Below are 18,317 nucleotides of genomic sequence, written 5' to 3' on the forward strand. Positions count from 1 at the left end.
GGCTGCGTAAGGATTATTTATGGCAGTGGGATGATTGTTAAGGTGGTCATTACTACTCATTTTGCTAGCTTCTGTTGTTTTGCAATGGGAGGTGTTTTTAATGTGGTTGGCAGTGAGTGTCAGTGACAGTGGAGCTAGCTACTTAGCCCATGGAGGCTTGTGAAGGAGCCAAACCCTGCAGCCCCTTAAACCGGAGGAACATGTCTACGTGGCAAGGTGATGACGCGACAATAACCAAATTTCGGCTGTCGTCAACAAAACGGTTTTGGTCAATGGACTAACAAAGCTTACTCCGAATCAGATGCACCAAATTTAAGCTACTGTACACACTCATTCCGATATTCACAGGAATTAAGCGTCTACACCAGCAAACCGAAAGAGATGCACCCCACAATGGTTGCAGAGTGAATAGTGCAATCACCCTAAAGTTGACAGGAACAAAGACGGCAGGTTTGTTGTCATCAACAACAACAACAATCCTAAACAACAACACAGGATGAGATTCTCTGGTGCTCTTGGTCTCTTGTTAACGTTCAAAAGCGCTCGCGCCTTTTCGGTGCTGCCTGCCCCATCCGCGGCGACGTCGGGCAAGCACGCCTTCTGTTACCCCGCCAGCACCGTCGTGTTGACCACACACTTGTACAGTCTCCTTGACAATATCAAATCGGACTCATACAATCTCATCAGCACCAACAACAATCAGGGAGACGACGTCAACTTGTCCGATGCCTACGAAATGTTCGTCGCAGATCTTGTCTTTTCCACCAACAACCCGCGCGTCGACGAAGTGCGCATTGGACTCCGAGATCTATACAACATCATCATTGACATACAAACCCGCGTTGAAGTCAGCAAGTTGGCCGAACAACGTCAGGCCGTCAAAGCCGCTTCCGTAGAGCAGTAGCGCCGACGTGGAAGCCAATGCAGATGCCGGACAATCCAGGCTCGTGCCATTGAAACACAAACCAATAAAGAAGAAATGGACCACCAACAGGTCAAACAGAGCTTTTACAAGACGGAAATTACGCCTGAAATTTGTTTGAGCTACGAAGGGCTTTTGAAAACAGTCCTGCCCCTGTACAGGGCGGGTGACTTTCGGAACGTGTCCATTCTTACCAGTATCACAAAAGCACAGGTGGTTGCCGCTCCAGCATTGTGGTTGGAGCAAAAGTGGCTACATGATTAGAATTGACAAAGGCTTACATGATTGTAAATTAAAAATTCTTACTTTACAGTTAATACTGTTTCCTTCAAATACACACGATGGTTTTTGGTAAATCTCAGCAAGTTGGTTGCAATGACTAAATATATGAAGCAAGCTCCAATGGAATACTTACTCTGAGACAACAAAACAGTTTGGTCTGGAAATTCAACAGAATGTGCATTGATCCTTGTAGTGGTGGTCAAGATTTGGTCCTGTAATTGTCTGTCCCAAAATGGTTGTTTTCCGAGCAGTGGCAAACGTTACAATGAATAGGTAACCCTAACCCTAACGTGATATCCCAGAGGAAGGATATGATATCCCAGAGGGAATACACGACACAAACAATTTGCGGAGAACAGCTGACTGTGAATGTGAAAGCTGTGTGCCGGACGTCCGCAGGTTAGGTGTCCCAGAGCAGTAGCTCTAACCCTATTTGATATCCCAGAGGGAATAGGTGATATCCCAGAGGAAGGATATGATATCCCAGAGGGAATACACGACACAAACAATTTGCGGAAGAACAGCTGACTGTGAATGTGAAAGCTGTGTGCCGGACGTCCGCAGGTTAGGTATCCCAGAGGAGTAGCTCTAACCCTATTTGATATCCCAGAGGGAATAGGTGATATCCCAGAGGAAGGATATGATATCCCAGAGGGAATACACGACACAAACAATTTGCGGAAGAACAGCTGACTGTGAATGTGAAAGCTGTGTGCCGGACGTCAGCAAGTTAGGTATCCCAGAGGAGTAGCTCGAACCCTATTTGATATCCCAGAGTGAATAGGTGATATCCCAGAGGAAGGATATGATATCCCAGAGGGAATACACGACACAAACAATTTGCGGAAGAACAGCTGACTGTGAATGTGAAAGCTGTGTGCCGGACGTCAGCAAGTTAGGTATCCCAGAGGAGTAGCTCGAACCCTATTTGATATCCCAGAGGGAATAGGTGATATCCCAGAGGAAGGATATGATATCCCAGAGGAAATACACGACACAAACAATTTGCAGAAGAACAGCTGACTGTGAATGTGAAAGCTGTATGCTGGACGTCAGCAAGTTAGGTATCCCAGAGGAGTAGCTCGAACCCTATTTGATATCCCAGAGGGAATACATGATATCCCAGAGGAAGGATATGATATCCCAGAGGAAATACACGACACAAACAATTTGCGGAAGAACAGCTGACTGTGAATGTGAAAGCTGTATGCTGGACGTCAGCAAGTTAGGTATCCCAGAGGAGTAGCTCGAACCCTATTTGATATCCCAGAGGGAATAGGTGATATCTCAGAGCAAAACCCTGCTATCCCAGAGGGATTACTTAGACATCCCAGAGGGAAACCCTGCTATCCCAGAGGAATTACTTAGGAAGAGTTTTTGGATAAATTTTATACAGCAAGGTATATAGTTACTACTCTGGGATACCCCTCCCCTTAGGTCAACTCTCGTCTTCTTCACCTGTCTTAAATTTCATAAAAACTTCGTAAGCTGGTTCGACAACATTCAGTGTTCTTTCTGCACCACGTGAACATGAGAATTATTGATCACTGATAACATCACATGTGAACACCACATAAATACCATATAAGTGATATCGATATTGAATACCGTTTGAGAACCATTTCAATAAAACGCGACGAACACCATTTTCATGTCGCAACCCATAATACGAGATATTTGGCTGATATCTATCAGAGTGGAGGATCCACGATTACCGTTTGCTACAAGTCCGATAATTGTTGCTGTATAAGTAAATGTTCCATCCAAACAAACTACTTATCATCCACACATGGATAAAGCTTGGATCCGAGCTTTTAGCAAACAATAAATTCTTGTGCAATGCACCTTCTTCGGTAGATGAAGAGATCCATGGAAGCGTCCCACCATGGAGATTTTGCCTCGTTTCAGACCGTTAGACGGATACGAAACCCAGTTACCGATCAACATGTCTACCACATGGACCATTACGAGAAACTGGCAGTATATTCCAGGCCTCTGCAGGCTTTGGCGACTCAACAACGACATGAAGAGCCAGGTATTTAGCTTTACCTCCCCAGGCACTATCGGACTTGGCGATCACTCAAACACTCAAATCACAACGAATCACCCTACCTTTGATCCCGTTACCTCAGCGTAGAACGATGGGTCTGATAAACTAGAAAACTGCAACGATAACGGGCTAAAACGTGTCTGTGGGACCAAAGGATAGTAGATACGATAAAAAGACGTAAAACAAAGACTTATAAGCATAAACCCAAGATAAAGGGATAATGAACCCCGATATGCTTGTCGTAGGGTTTTTCTAGAGTAACTTTAACCCTTTTTGAAACTCAGTGGCAACTTTTTGGATCCCAGTGGGATTCGTTAAGTAAAACATGAATCTCTGCGTAAAGATAAAATATATATTCATGACTAGACTTACTACACTGAGATCTCGTTTTCCTTAGTGATTCCATTCGTAAAAAATTAATATGTGTGAAACATAAAAGTATACATTCATATATAAATTTACTACGCCCGGATACCCTTTTCCTTAGGGATTTTAATCTGGCACAATTGCCAAAGTTGGAAAGGCCTCCATATCACTTATTTTCACCTGCCGTTGGGAAAGCCCGCCTGGCGCGCTCCTGGCATTTCTAGATCGATGCAAAATGTCTTTTTGGTATTATTGCAGGACTGTGACTTTCAATTAATGAGGCACGCCCATGTTGATGTAGTGAGGGACGACCCAGGAGTCGTATCAACAGCCGATTCGTAAGTAGAACAAGATTCTTGTTTGACTCGGTCGTAGAGTAAGGTATCAATTCCCCTCCAACGGTAACACAATCCCTTGCCCAATAACTGACAGTGAGGACGATTGATAGATTGATAAGATAGAAAGTCTTGGACCCAACACTGAAAGCTCCGTTTGCTGCATTTTGCTGTTTTCGAGAACGATGATTATACTTCGCTCCGTCGTAGCCCTTCTTGCGTTCGGCATGACAGCGGGTCAAGCGCCGACCTGTGACGTTGCGGACGCCGTGCCTAGCTTGCCGTTTCGAGTTTTGGAAGATACGCAACTGGTGAGCCCAACAGCGCAAGCTGGAGCCGATGTGTGTGGAATCGTGCCCGCTGGTAACGTACAGGGACATTGGTTCTCCTACACGGCTCAAGAAGACGGCTGCTTGGACGCCGAAGTCATTGGTCTCTCCGCAAGTGATGCTATGACGCCGCCTCTCGACCCCATCCTGTCGGTCTATACGGGGACTTGCAGTGCGCTTATGTGTACAGCCATGACCGACGACATCTCCTTGCAGAACCTCAACAGTCTCGTGGAACTTCAAGCCACTGCTGGAACAACCTACTATTTCCTGGTCACTGGTTTTGTGGGTGAAAGTGCTGGGCCCTTTTCTTTCACCATTGCGGTAAGTTGCGTGGTTTCGCGTTGCTGATTGACGCTCTTTTGTACCCTACGTTGGAATTGTATCTAACCATCTTCATCCTTTTTGTCTCATTTCAGCCTTCTACGTCTACACAATGTGAGAATCCTTCTGCCAACCAAATCTGTCCCGTCTGTCCCAACGGTGGCGAGCCGGCTGCCGGCGCTCTCTTCGATGGAGAGACGCTGTGTTCCGATGCCGCGGTGGCCGGCGCAATTCTCAATGACGGTGGGGAAAGCTGCGCCATTTTGCAAATCGCTGGAACCACTATTTGCGGATGCCCCACCTCTCAAGAATCTTGCCCACTTTGTCCCGGTGGAGAGGACGTTGCCAACCCAGATCTGGTCGTTTTCGGCGATGGAAGCCTGACATGCGGAACCTTGAACAGTCTTGACGGAGTCGACACCTGTGGAGCCGTTACCGCCGGGTTCGCAGCTGAATGTGGCTGCCCCGGGACAAGCCCCTGTCGTCTTTGCGATGAAACGGCAACCAATCCAAATCCTGAACGCCTCTTGTTCAACTTTCCACTGGACAGCGTTCCGTACACCTGCGCGGATGCCGAAGCGGATATTAGAGCCTCGGCTGTGCTCAACCCCATTGAGCAAGGCTGTAGTCCAAGCCTTGTGAACTTTGAGACAGGATTCGATGTCGTTGAGTTTTGCTGTTTCAACGGAGACTTCCCAGCAATTGCGAACATTACCAATTGTGATTCAGCTAGCGTCATTACGGCCTTGCCGTTTACGGTCAGCGGTAATACAGGAGATGCCACTGCAGAAGTGAACGCCCAGGCAGAATCATGTGGCCTCCTGAACTACGGAGAACACCAGGGAGAATGGTACACCTATACCGCTAATGCGAACGGCTGTGTAACCGGCCGGACTTCCGGAAACTTAAACTCTATTTTGTTTGTGTACTCTGGAGAATGTAGCGACCTAATGTGCGTCGCGATGAACGACGACGTCTTTTTATCAGTCTCCGGAAGTGAAGTGACCTTTGATACGGTTGCTGGGACGAGGTACTTCTTTATGGTCACGGGATCTTCCTCCGACGATGTTGACACCTACACTTTTGAGATTTCAGTACGTGCTCGAAAGTCGACTATGCAACATTTGAATTCGCGCCAACGGAAAAAAAGAGAGCCGGCTTGCCTACGTATGCCTCGTGTCTTACCACATTCTTTTCCTCTCTTTTTCGTTTCAAAAGCAAATTGCAGGAAACTGTCCGAGCCCAACCGGGGGCAAACTTTGTCCCGTTTGTCCAGACGGTCGTGACCCCGATCATACCGCATTTTACGATGACGGCCTTCTGTGTATTGACGCAGCATCCGAATTCGGAGTTGTCGACAGAGACTCACAAGATTGTGTGCTATTCCAAACAATTGGAGCTTCCATTTGTGGCTGCCCAGTTGTTGCAACAGACACGTGCAAATTGTGTCCGAATGGAGAAGATGTCCCGGCTGTCGCGGCCGACAAGAGCATTCCTGATGCCTTAACAACCTGCTCGCAGCTCAACGATGTCGCAGGTGCCAGCACTTGCGGAAACGTTACGGCTGGTATAGCCAATTTCTGTGAATGTCCAAGCTCCAGTCCTATTTGCAGTTTATGTGGTGCCAGCTCCACCATGTTCAACCCTGACCTTGTTCTGTTGGAAGATGAAAATTACACTTGTGGAAATGCCAACGAAGATACACAGTACTATTACCTTTGGTACCCTCTCGACCCACTGTACTATGACTTTTGGTACCCTCTTGAAACCGAGGGCTGCAACCCTAGTACTGTGGTATCCTTTATTGATAGTGGTATCAACGTGATTGACTACTGTTGCAACGGTGGTCCTTTGACGGGAACCGTCGGTCCTACGGCTACGGATTCCCCGGCGGCTGCACCCACGGCTTCCTCGGACGTCCCGACTACCGATTCCGGCTCCAGCAGTACACCGCAGTCCACCTCATCGTACGTTGCAGTTTCGTTTCGAGGTGGAATTGTCACAGCGTCCTTGTCCTTGCTTTGTTTGTTTGTCTCTTAGAAAACGGGGAGCTCCCTAGGGTCAAGAAGAATCTCTCTACATGTTCATGACGTCTCTAGAGTTTCCTTGTTTGTTAACTTGGATCAGCCATGAGTATTTTTCTTGCTTCAGATACGCACAATTTTAAAAAAGGATACAATATGGCATTGGAGTGTCCTTGCACGCAAACAGTGTAAATTGACTGTGATCTGGCTAATGTAGCCTTAAAAATGGACGGAACAACCTATGTTTACAAACTTATTGTCAGCCACTATGTCCTAGTTCTACAAGTGATCAATGGAGCAAATTTTATTTGTTTTCAGATACCAACAAAGGATGAAATTTGGAAAGGTCGGACGGACAGTGACGTTTGGATGTTGCAACATACACTGTTGTTACTGCCAGCCAGAAATCTTGATTAGGCGGGTGTTTCGGTAGGGTGTTTTCACAGCGTCACTTTAGATTAGTAAGGATTTGAAAAAGATTTTATTGCATTAGAAAAGAACTATCGTTCTCCGGGTTAACCAAATGGGTTTACTTATGTTGTTGGACAGTGAACCCAGAGTAATTACTTACAAAATCGGATAGTGAACTCGGAGTAATTACTTACATGTCGGATAGTGAACTCAGAGTAATTACTTACATGTCGGATAGTGAACTCAGAGTAATTACTTAGGCGGAGTTTTTGGATAGATTATATACATCATTGTATGAAAGTACTACTCTGGGTTCTCCCTCCCCTTAGAATAGACACTAGTAGCCCATTATTGTTGCAGTTTTCTAGTTTAGGCCAAAATTGCCATTTTGGGGTAATTTTGGATTGCCACATATACACAATTACTATGGGATTCCCCTTCACACTAGGGTAACAAGGTGGAGGATTTGAATGGTCTTGGACCAACATTCTAGAGGATACAGATCCTTTTGGTTGTGTAGATCCTACAGTTATATTTAGTTTTTCAGTATTGCTCTCTTCCAGGAGAGTTCCTTCAATGCCATTTACACTGTTGCACTACTTGTCATAACATTTCCACTGATGCTTACAGCAGCAAAGGTATTACCACCAAATGTGATACTGTTCCAGTCATAGCCTTCAATACTGGTTTTGGAGGACCATGTTATTCCATCAGTACTTGTCATGACGCAATTGGCATCACGACTTGATGACACTGCTACAAAAGTGTTTTCGCCATATGACACACCTTGCCAGCTACCTGCAGGGCATGGTCGACTTGTCCATGTAATGCCATCAGGGCTTGTCAAAACACGGGGTGCATACCCCACAGCAACAAACAGTCCATTGGCAAATGTTATATCACGTGATTCCATCTTATCATATGATTCTCCAAGTGTCCAAGTAATGCCATTGTCAATGCTTCTCATAGCCTGGGTACCGTCACCAACTGCAACAAATACTCCATTACCAAATGCAACAGCATACCATTCAGCAGTTGATGCACTCACTTGACTTGTCCAGTCAATGCCATTGGGACTAGTCATGACTCGATCATTGGTTCCACTCCATGCAACCGCAACAAATGTGTTACTACCAAATGCAACATCATACCAGTTGTTCGCTCTGGCACTCACTCGATTTGTCCAGGTTATACCATCAGAGCTAGTCATGACACCATCATTTGTGGTAGCACCCCAGGCAACTGCAACAAAGATATCATTTCCGAAGGCAATACCCCACCAATTGCTTGTTGATGCACTCAGTTGCTTGGTCCAGACAATACCATCACTACTGATCATGACACGGTCAGCTGTTCCACTTGTAGAGACAGCTACAAATAGGTTGTTGCCATATGTAATATCAGTCCAACCATTGGCTACTGCAGCGTTTTCCAATGTCCATGAGGATCCTGGTGGAGCTGGAGATGGTGCACCAGATGGAACAAATGAGGGCTCACCAGAAGGCACAGCTGATGGAGCTACAGAAGGGGTAACAGAAGGAATAGAGGAAAGAGAAGGTAAAGTTGAAGGTGCCAATGATGGAAGCCTTGAGGGCTCTTTTGATGGTGCAAAAGAAGGGACAGAAGATGGAAACACAGAAGGCTGGCTTGTTGGTGCTGTAGAAGGTATTGATGTAGGTTCAAATGATGGAATGGAGGACAAGGACGGTGCGCTTGATGGAAGAGTCGAAGGTACTGAGGATGGCAATGATGAAGGCTGGCTTGAGGGCTCAGAAGATGGGAGTAAGGAAGGCAGTGCCGAAGGAAGCGAACTTGGTGCACTCGAGGGTTCAGATGAAGGCAGAGACGACGGACCAGACGACGGCTCACTCGAGGGAAAAGGCGATGGCGCTGAGGATGGCAATGATGAGGGCTGGCTTGAGGGCTCAGAAGATGGGAGTAAGGAAGGCAGTGCCGACGGAAGCGAACTTGGTGCACTCGAGGGTTCAGATGAAGGCAGAGACGACGGACCAGACGACGGCTCACTCGAGGGAAAAGGCGATGGCGCTGAGGATGGCAATGATGAGGGCTGGCTTGAGGGCTCAGAAGATGGGACCAATGACGGGTTTGATGATGTAGATGGTACACTGGACGGTAATCTTGAAGGCACTGAAGTTGGCATTGCTGAGGGTTGTGAAGAAGGTGACAACGATGGGTCAAATGATGGCATACTTGAGGGTACAAACGACGGTACCGATGATGGGTTCAAGGATGGAAGAGTAGATGGTTGACTAGAGGGCTCTTTAGACGGGGCTGAAGATGGTGAATTTGAAGGGACAGAAGTAGGAACCAATGAGGGGAGTAAGGACGGGATTGTTGACGGTATAGATGAAGGTGTAAATGAAGGTATACTGGACGGCTCTTGTTCTACCATAGGGGCTGACGTGAGTGGGGCACCTGAAACATCCATTGGTGAATTTACTGGACTCAAAGTTGGTCCCAAAGGAATCAATGACGGTTCACTCAACGGGACAAACGAAGGTGGAACACTTGATGGAGCAAGGGGCATAGTGGTTGGACTTGCTGTCAGGAACACTGGAAATGACGACGGTTCACTGAATGGTGCTGATGATTGCGGAATGCTTGTAGTGGTAGTGGGCACAACTGATGGGCTTGCATTTGGTGTTGATGAAGCAATATTGACGGGAGAGGGCTCCTCGCTAATTCTGTCATCCGTAGAGGTATTTGGCGGAGGAACTGGCGACTGTGTTAGCAGCCCATCAGGGAGCACACGGACTGTGACTGCGTCCACCACTTCTCCGGTCATCGCATCAAGTGTATTTATATACATTTGTTTGCGACCGTCGGCTTCCAGTACTGTTGTTGTCGCTACTCCAAAGGGACTTGAAAATTCTATAAGCGAGACAGGAATTTTCTCTGTGAAGTTTTTGTATTTGATAGCCGTAGCAAGGTTCCGAGCACTTTCTGGCAAGTCGTTGTAATAGAACAAAGGTTCCATGTCAAAGCAGCCAGTGCAAGTCACACGGGCCTCCCACAACAGCTTCGTAAAGTTCAGCGAATTCTTTACCTCTACTTCCCAAGAAACCAACTTGGCTTCAAGCATTTCTCGTTCGTAGAGCTCATTGCAAGTATTGGAAGCTTCGTTGTAGAGCTTGACAAAATTCCTTTCGAGAAGAAGGACATTGTCATCTGGGATTGATTCGACAAACAAATCCGCAAACTCCACCGCAAGACGCCCATCTTTCACTTCATACGTATCACTGCAGTTTCCTCGCGTGGTTGGTATGGGCTGAGATTGCTCGGCTCTATTTTCTGACACCACCACACCCGTCGAAACGGAGACCGCAGTCACTGCGGCAATGGCAACGGCTACTCCAACTTGCACTCCAGTAGAGGCGCCTGCAATAGATCCAATAGCAGCACCAAAAATTCCACCGGATGCGGTTGCCGCTGCCGCTGCGGCTGTTGTTGCCGCAGCGGCTGATGATGCAGCTTGTTGTGCAGCCTGAAGCGCCATTTCTCGGGCAACTGACTGTGCATTGGACAACGACTGATTAATTGCCTCTTGTGTGGCATCTGCAGCGTTATCCACTCCACTCACTCCATTGTCGACGCCAGACACGTTTGGACCAGCAATTTCGTTGTCATCAGTTTTTCGAACACTTCGCAGCATCAAGGCCGTTGCCGTAGCGACGAGGCCTCCGACGGCACCAAATGTCATCCACTTCTTTTTCCCAGCTCCATCCTTTTCATCAGTATCTTGTTGTTCCAAATGTGGTGCCATAACAGCTCCTTTTCCGTCGTCAACTTGGGTAGCATTTGTTGACGTTTCAATTCCAGTCGAACTAGTGTTCCTTCCTCGTTCCACGTTCGAAGAAGTGTTAGCCTCGTCCAAAGTGCTGGGGCCGACAAGCCCTAATTCGACTCCCGGGATATTTCCATTGCGGGAGTTTCGACCCGGCAGATCTTGGCCATCCGAAGACCGGATGTTTGATTTCTCGCTGTCGTCCATTTTATTTAATTCTGAAACTGTTGAAAAGGATGAGTGAGGCGACAATCCAGATGAAATTTATGAAGCTCTCTGCTTCTACGGAGGAGAGGAATCGATACCGGTAAAATGTGTACGTCAAACAAATGAAAAACTGCTCAGAGCCAAGAATGTCTGGGCTAGTGAGCAGCAAGTACCAGTCACTTTCTTTAAAACTATTGTGCTTATCTTAATATATTTTAGTAGACTCGCTGTGCAGGCAAGTATGACGCATTAAATACTTCCTAGTGCCCTCGCTTCGAGCTAAATATGTATTTTACTCTACAGTTGAAAGAAATCAAGCTCACTGCTTCTACAGAGGAAAAAAGCCGATACCGGGAATTTGCGGAGGTCAAAGAAATGAAAAACTGCTCACAGATAACATTGCGGGGCTAGTTAACAGCAAGTCCGAGTCAGTTTCTTTAAAACTTTCTTGCCTATGTCAACATATTTTTGTCGACTCGCTATGCAGGCAAGCAGGACTTCCTAAATACTTCCCAGTGCCTTCGCTTTAGCTAGATTGATCTGAATCTTACTTATAGTTTCCTAGATTTTCGTTTGCTTGGTTGCGAAGCTCACTTCTCAAGAATATAGCAAAAATGGCTTATGGTTTTCCACGGGGAGGGTTAACCCTAACCACGCACCCCTTTCCGTGAATGAGACCTACTTCGACGGCTGTCTAGAACCAAAGGGTTTGCTTCTACTACTAGAGTGTCGTGGATGTCGGTCTCATTCACGAAAAGGGGTACGTGGTAACCCTCCCCTCTTTTATCCGCTTACAAAAGTATATACGATCCTTTGATTCCTTTCTGTTGGGCACGATTCTAGCCCGTTTTCGCAGTTTCCCAAAAGGATATTCGAGTTTTTCGGGCCGCAATTTACAACGTATTCCTTGTGTTGACTGTGAGAAGGACGCGTTGTATTCCAAGTACAATGATTGCTCGAACTGTCCTTGTTGCCAATGTGTTTTTCTTTTCGAGTCGCAGATGCGTCGGTTGGGTGTCTTGTATTCGAAATTCGGATTGTTTAGGATACCCCGTGGACGCATACGGAACAAAAATCGCCGTCCAGAACGGTCTGTGTCTCTCCAAAGCGAGAGCGGAAACCCCAAAAGCTTTTACGGAAGGAGATGCTTTCGTCGGTGACATTTTGGAGGACGATTTTGGTCATGTAAATCGAGACCTCGCCGAGCGGATCTGGAATTGGGAGCAACAGCGTCGACAGGAACTGGATCTTCCCAAAATCGAGTATTCCGTACGTGAGGGTTTACGCCTAGTCGACTGTTTGGTCCATGAAGTCTTGCGCACTAGGAGCGAAGCTGTCACCAGAAGCTCTCGAGTGGAGCTTGTACAGGAAGGCTTGGTCTCCCTTCTAGACGCTATGAGCCATTACCGAAAGGAAGATCACACGGAAACAGATTTTGAGCACACGGCGCGGAAACAGATTCGCAAGCACTTGATTCGTTCGTTAGACCTGGATACTAGGCCGGTCCGGTTGCCACGAGCCGTAATTGTGATGGTCCGAAAAGCGAAGGAGTTGAAGCGAACGATAATTGACGAAAAGGGACGACAGCCGACGTGGAACGACGTGGCAGAAGAACTCCAAATCGCTCGTGAGCGGTTGCATGACTACTTGATCATGGCACAAGGTGGAACCTTATCGATGGAATCAACGGTAGAAATAAATCACCCGCACTTAGAGGACGCCCGCCCCGCTTACGAGGATCAAGAGGAATGGGAGTTAAGCCAAGGTATGGTTTTGGATACAGGACGCGTGATCCGTAAGGAAGAAATCGTGGAGGAATATCAAGACGAAATGCTAGAGTACGAAGGCAACGACGAAGCGTGGGTACGGCAAGAACAGGTAGCGGGTCTTTTACAAGACCTTATTCCCGATACGGAGGAACCGTCTCCGGACGATTCTGCCTTGCTGATGATGATCCAGCACGATCTCTCCGAGTTTCTGGTGACGACATTAGGCGAGGACGAGGTGAAATGCATTCGCATGGCGTTTGGTCTTGACTCGGGAATCCAGATATCAGTTGCGGATACTGCAAAATCTCTAGAAAAGTCGACGGACGAGGTAAGAGTGCTGTTACAAGGTGGAATTATCAAGTTGAGGGAGTCGTATACGCGACGATACATCGAGCCGTATCTCGAGGACGGTTCCGATAGCGTTTGAAAAGTAGACGGCATCTGCGTACCATCGGAATATGCAACTGCTCAGTAAATATACGTCAGACGGTGAGTTCCTTCCCTTCTACCATAGCTTGCCTCCCATTGTGAAATCTGGTACCATGAATCTCGGACCGATTTTCAAACGAAAAGAGAAAATTCGCTATTTGGGATGAGCAGGGCTGAAAATTACGCTATTTGGGAAAACATACACTGATTCAAAGTGTTTTTATTCTCGCGGGAAATACTTTTTAAGTAAAAGTTTTAGTTAAGAACAACTCTATATCCTATGTATAGCCATGTGGATTCAATTTCGCAGTTCCCTCCATTATATTTTCGATTCTCCACCTAGCAGCCTACTCATTCTTTATAGAACACACCTCCCGACGAACAAAACTGGTCTGAGGTATTGAGCAGCGGCGACGAAAAGGATCAAGTGCAGAAAGCAACGCAAGGCGTCGAGAGTAAGTGGGATCAGAGCGAATTCATACTGTCACATAGGGTTGTTGGGCTATCCCGTCACGACGGCTTTTACTCGCAAGCCGCCGAAGAGATGCGTCAAGCTATCGAGTGGCCGTGATCGAGACGTTGTGCATATCGCCACCATGTGGTATCCTTCTTACGGCCCTTCCTGGTTTTTCCAAGCCTTTTTTGGCAAGAGCTGCAGCCGGAGCTTGTAACGTAGCATTCTTATTGCTTGCACCCGCCGGCATTACGCGTCGTCATACATCGGCAAAGCTGAAGCAATTGTTTGTCGAACGTTTGCTTGGGCCCACTCGGACACGACTATACGCCATCTTGCAATGCTAGTCCCTTGGAAGCGACCATCAGAGAAGACAAGATACGCGCTCTTTTGGTAGAGCAACTACAGTACAAAAGTGTATCTTTTCCCAAATAGCGTAATTTTCAGCCCTGCTCATCCCGAATAGCGAATTTTCTCAAACGAAAACTCGATGCGCGCGGTGACTGTGATTCTCTCACAGTGAATGTCTGAACTGTAAATTAACTCACACTAAGAGCGGAGTGGTCATTGCCTTATAGTACCCGTGACTGCACGCGTGTCGCAACGGCTAGCTAGTCGGTGAGTTTCCCGAGGTTTTCCCATTCGTGCTAACCGTGACGTGACCGTGAACGGCTTTTATCGTCCGATTCGTTTGTACCGTCGTTACTCGCTCCGTAATAGCTCGTGTGGTACCCAAAGGAGCTTCTCTGTGTCGAGATACAAACGGTCTCTACTAGAGTAGAAAGCTAATTGTAAAAAGAGAAGTCCACTTTTCCGTATTGACTGTGAATACTCTAAAACAAGTACATCCCTTTGCCCTCGTATGTCGAACCAAGCAGGCAAATCGGCAATGCAGACCGGTGATGAAGAGGACTCGGACTTGACGGATCTCCTCCAGAATCAAATGGGCGGCAGCAATACTACCAGCGGGACGGAGACGGCACGCTTCAATCTCGACCACTTAACCCAAGGCAAAATGAGTCTTTCACCCCGCAACACCTCTTCCAAGAAGGCGGCATTTCTTGATGTGGCTTCAAGCTATATTTCCATGCTTTGTCACTATTACCCCGGGCTTTGCGGTTTTTTCGTTTTTCTCGGCATTGCTGCTACCCTTGCACTCTTGTCGAATCTCTTCTTCAACCCTACCGAAAACCTCGGTGTGATCAAGCACGATCATTCGAATATCAAGTCGGTGTACGATGTTAAAATGGGTCAGATCGACCACTGGTGCTTGAAAGGCGACAACGACAGCTGCCGATGTGAAGACCCCTTGAATCCTATTAGTCGAGCGGACCACAAATCCTGGGTTCAAGCCTTCAAAGCGAATCGCAGACTCGTCAAAGAATTCCAAGATCCCATCAAGGCAGCCACCCTGGACGTGGCCTTTCTGGGGGAATCAGTCATTGAAGAGATGGATGGGCGCTGGATGGGTCGCAATCGATCCGCTGGTCTCGGCAATATTGGCAAAACGTTCAAGGCGCACTTTTCGAAGCAGAAGGGAGGCACTCTAGAAGGAGTAGCCTTGGGAATAGCTGGCGATACAGCGCCCAACGTGTTGTGGAGACTTATGCACGGAGAGATGACCGACTACTTTAATCCAAAGGTTTGGTGGATCGGTCTAGGAATGAATGATCTGTCCCGAATGCAGTGCTCGGAGGAGGTGGTTGTCCTCGGCATACTGCGAGTTGTCGAAGAAATTTTGGAAAAGAAGCCCAATGCTCGCATCGTAATCAATTCGCTTCTGCCAATGGTCAGTGCTCGAAGCGGAGCCTATCCAATTATCAGTGATTACCAGGACTCCTTGGCCGCTAACTCCACAGTCACCCGAAAGAAGCGAAGTGGAACGGCGAACGCCGCATTTACGGTCCCTGTTGAAAACCGGCTTCTCAAGAGCAAAGATAAGGAAAAAGAAGTCGTAAGGCCCAAGCGTGCGCCCACCGAGGAAGAAAAAGATGCAGCAGCACAAGAAGAAGAAGAAGCTCGCGATAAGGCGGCACGTCGTAAGCGCAAGAAAATTGTTCGCAAGCAAAAAGACCCCGTTAATCCAATTATGAAAGACCGCCAGCGTATAAAAAAATACACTCCCGGGACACTGCATTTGAGGCAAAACAAAATTCCATTGTGGAACTCTGTTCGTGCCATCAACGCCCAACTTCGTAAGTTCGCCGGGAAACAAGATCGCGTATCTTTCTTTGATGCCACGGATATTTTTGCCACCCGCGAAGATGGGCAGCGCTATGTGCTACAGAGTGACCGAATCAGCGCTCGTGGTCACCCGACGAATCGTGGATACATGCTGTGGTACGTTTTCGGGCTAGGTACAACACCTTCGTTCGATCGCATCTTTAACACTGTGCACTCTTTCTGTATCCACGCATCAGGGAAGACGCCATTGTGAAACGTTTGGACGACGTTCTAACCAAAATGCGACGCGATCAACCAGATCTCTTTAGTATTCCTACCTTTCAAAATGATGATGACAGCATGGACATTACGCAAGAAACTGGAGATGGGTATTCCGCGGAAGGCGACGATTTTGAGGACGACGCTTTCGGCTACCAGGAGGACGATTTTATTGCAGAAAACAGGGAAGTCGATAGCGAAAACACTGGATCGTCAGAATTTGCGCCGCCGAAGGATGGCGGTGTCCCGGACAGTATGGATGATGAACGTAGTGATGATGTGTAAGAAGGTTCTCTTTGACGGTTGGCACAATGCAATTTCTTTAGTAGTGATCTTTTTCTTGTGGATACATATCGTAGTCCGTGCAAACGAAAGATTTGAAACACTTCAGGGAGACGATGATTACGTGCCATACTTCTAAATATGATCACTCTAAAAAGGCGCACACACAAAGGATGCTTCGATTTTACAGACTGACATGAAAAACATATGTAAAAGAATCAACGATCTCTAGCAGATGGAGTGGAGAACAAGGGACTGCCGGTACCTCAATTCCAGCACTTTAGCAACATCCAGGCTTTTGTCCCTCCCTTTTTTCACCAGCTGACGACAAATTCACCGTTCGATGATCTCCAGCAGCGGAAGCACTGTCTGTACTCGGAGCTCCTCGAATGGAAGGGGTGCCTTCGAATTCATCGATTCTCTTGTGCTTGATGGTCGTCGCAAGTGCTGTAAACGTTCTTTCGACGTTGTGACCCGTCAGGGCTGAAGTCTCAAAGAACTGCACACCGTATTCGTCCGCAAGCAGCTTGCCCTCGTCGTACGTGACGACCCGGTCGTTGTCAAGATCACTTTTGTTTCCGCATAGGACAATGTCACAGTCCGGTGGTGCTCTAGTTTTGATATCTCGCATCCACCCGATGACATGGTCAAAAGAAGGGCGATTAGAAATATCGTAAGTGAGTACAAAACCATCGGCACGGCCAAAGAAATTCGAAGTCAAACTACGAAAGCGCTCTTGCCCTGCTGTGTCCCAGAGCTGCAACCGCATTTGGGCGCCCTCGATCTGTAACAAACCAAATCGGAGCGTCAGATAGGGGCATAAAGAGACTTCCTTGCTTCCACTTTGGACACGTAAATCATACCTTCACCATTTTATCTCTGTAGTCAACACCTATCGTCGTTACAAACTTTGTCGAAAAGACATTTTGGTCAAACCGTAACACTAAGGACGTCTTTCCACAAGCCGAATCTCCGACCATCAACAACCTGTGTGGATTCGAAGAGCATAAGAGTGAGACTCCCGCGCCTTTCTGATGTGAACAACCGATTTATCTCGCCGCACAACTGTTGCAAGACAGAATTGTCCTTCTCGAGATCTTTTCTCTTTTGGCTAGCCCGCAACTACCTTCACAGGAACCAAGACATACCTGACGATATAGGCGCCTTTGGCACCCAATTGAAGCGGACGCGGTTGGCCTCCGTTGTTTTCCATGGTGCCTTCGCTCGTTTGTGTTGGCGGAGTGTTTGCTGCTGTCAGAAATTCGAAATGGAGAAGAAATAACGGTTATATAACGTTGACCAGTGCAAAACCATAGTTTGACATAAGTAAATAGCAATGAGAACGGGAACACAGCGGACACGCCAGCCATCCTATCGTGTGGAAAAAGCCGTCTAGTTTCCATCGCTCCTCACCTCGATCATGGCGACCTTCCCGGCCCTGCTTACCTTCCTTTCCCAGTTTGGCTTGTCAGAGCTAACAGAAAGGGAACCCTGTACGGAGCTGCACCGGTTTGAATGGAGAAGAAAAAACTCGAGAACAAACGGAAGAGGTCTTTCGACTGACAGTGACACAATCTGCAGAGTCAACGGCCTTTGTCTCTCGCTGTTATGGAAAAATGAGAAATTCTAAATTGAAAGTCTGGAACGACAAAATTTCCGACTTACCTTGTTCTATGTCTTACTCGGAAAATGGCGATTGAGGAACCGACACCAAATAGGAATCTGGCATCTCTTGTCATCATCACCATTTTATGTATGCCAGATCGCATTTCGGAACTGTGACGGAATCGCTACCGATTTGGACCGGTAGTGTCACTGTCAACTCCAGTCCCCGCAAACAAAATTGCCTTTGTAAACACGGGACCTTCTGGACCCAGGCGATAGTC

The 18,317-nt window shown here is 47.3% G+C and overlaps 6 protein-coding genes across 6 annotated transcripts; 5 read left to right on the forward strand and 1 right to left on the reverse strand.

Annotated features, from left to right (window-relative positions):
- Positions 1-468: 468 nt before the first annotated feature.
- PHATRDRAFT_bd1600 (predicted protein) lies at positions 469-1,186 on the forward strand (the record flags this gene model as incomplete). The annotated part of the gene is made up of 2 exons (XM_002176176.1): positions 469-900; positions 928-1,186. The coding sequence occupies exons 1-2, from the start codon at positions 497-499 to the stop codon at positions 1,184-1,186; spliced, it is 663 nt and encodes a 220-aa protein (XP_002176212.1). The 5' UTR covers positions 469-496.
- A 2,954-nt stretch (positions 1,187-4,140) lies between these two features.
- PHATRDRAFT_bd1601 (predicted protein) lies at positions 4,141-6,648 on the forward strand (the record flags this gene model as incomplete). The annotated part of the gene is made up of 3 exons (XM_002176177.1): positions 4,141-4,608; positions 4,704-5,702; positions 5,827-6,648. 3 exons carry the CDS (start codon positions 4,141-4,143, stop codon positions 6,646-6,648), a joined length of 2,289 nt encoding a protein of 762 aa, XP_002176213.1.
- A 1,732-nt stretch (positions 6,649-8,380) lies between these two features.
- On the forward strand, positions 8,381-9,445 carry PHATRDRAFT_bd402 (predicted protein; the record flags this gene model as incomplete). The annotated part of the gene is made up of 2 exons (XM_002176178.1): positions 8,381-9,308; positions 9,330-9,445. Coding segments are annotated over 2 exons (1,044 nt in total), but the record flags the coding sequence as incomplete, so codon positions are not given.
- A 2,558-nt stretch (positions 9,446-12,003) lies between these two features.
- PHATRDRAFT_bd1216 (predicted protein) lies at positions 12,004-13,924 on the forward strand (the record flags this gene model as incomplete). The annotated part of the gene is made up of 3 exons (XM_002176179.1): positions 12,004-13,152; positions 13,618-13,708; positions 13,746-13,924. The coding sequence occupies 3 exons, from the start codon at positions 12,004-12,006 to the stop codon at positions 13,922-13,924; spliced, it is 1,419 nt and encodes a 472-aa protein (XP_002176215.1).
- A 528-nt stretch (positions 13,925-14,452) lies between these two features.
- Positions 14,453-16,599, forward strand: PHATRDRAFT_bd1603 (predicted protein). Its single transcript, XM_002176180.1, has 2 exons — positions 14,453-16,047; positions 16,128-16,599. The coding sequence occupies exons 1-2, from the start codon at positions 14,570-14,572 to the stop codon at positions 16,432-16,434; spliced, it is 1,785 nt and encodes a 594-aa protein (XP_002176216.1). The 5' UTR covers positions 14,453-14,569; the 3' UTR covers positions 16,435-16,599.
- Positions 16,600-16,624: 25 nt separating this feature from the next.
- PHATRDRAFT_bd853 (predicted protein) lies at positions 16,625-18,034 on the reverse strand. Its single transcript, XM_002176183.1, has 4 exons — positions 17,845-18,034; positions 17,580-17,679; positions 17,295-17,418; positions 16,625-17,215 (listed from the first exon to the last, which is right to left on the reverse strand). The coding sequence occupies exons 2-4, from the start codon at positions 17,642-17,644 to the stop codon at positions 16,712-16,714; spliced, it is 693 nt and encodes a 230-aa protein (XP_002176219.1). The 5' UTR covers positions 17,645-17,679; positions 17,845-18,034; the 3' UTR covers positions 16,625-16,711.
- Between the last annotated feature and the right edge of the window lie 283 nt (positions 18,035-18,317).

The sequence above is a fragment of the Phaeodactylum tricornutum genome, genomic scaffold (assembly GCF_000150955.2).
Source record: "Phaeodactylum tricornutum CCAP 1055/1 PHATR_bd_18x34 genomic scaffold, whole genome shotgun sequence".
In the NCBI taxonomy this organism is placed as follows: domain Eukaryota; phylum Bacillariophyta; class Bacillariophyceae; order Surirellales; family Neidiaceae; genus Phaeodactylum; species Phaeodactylum tricornutum.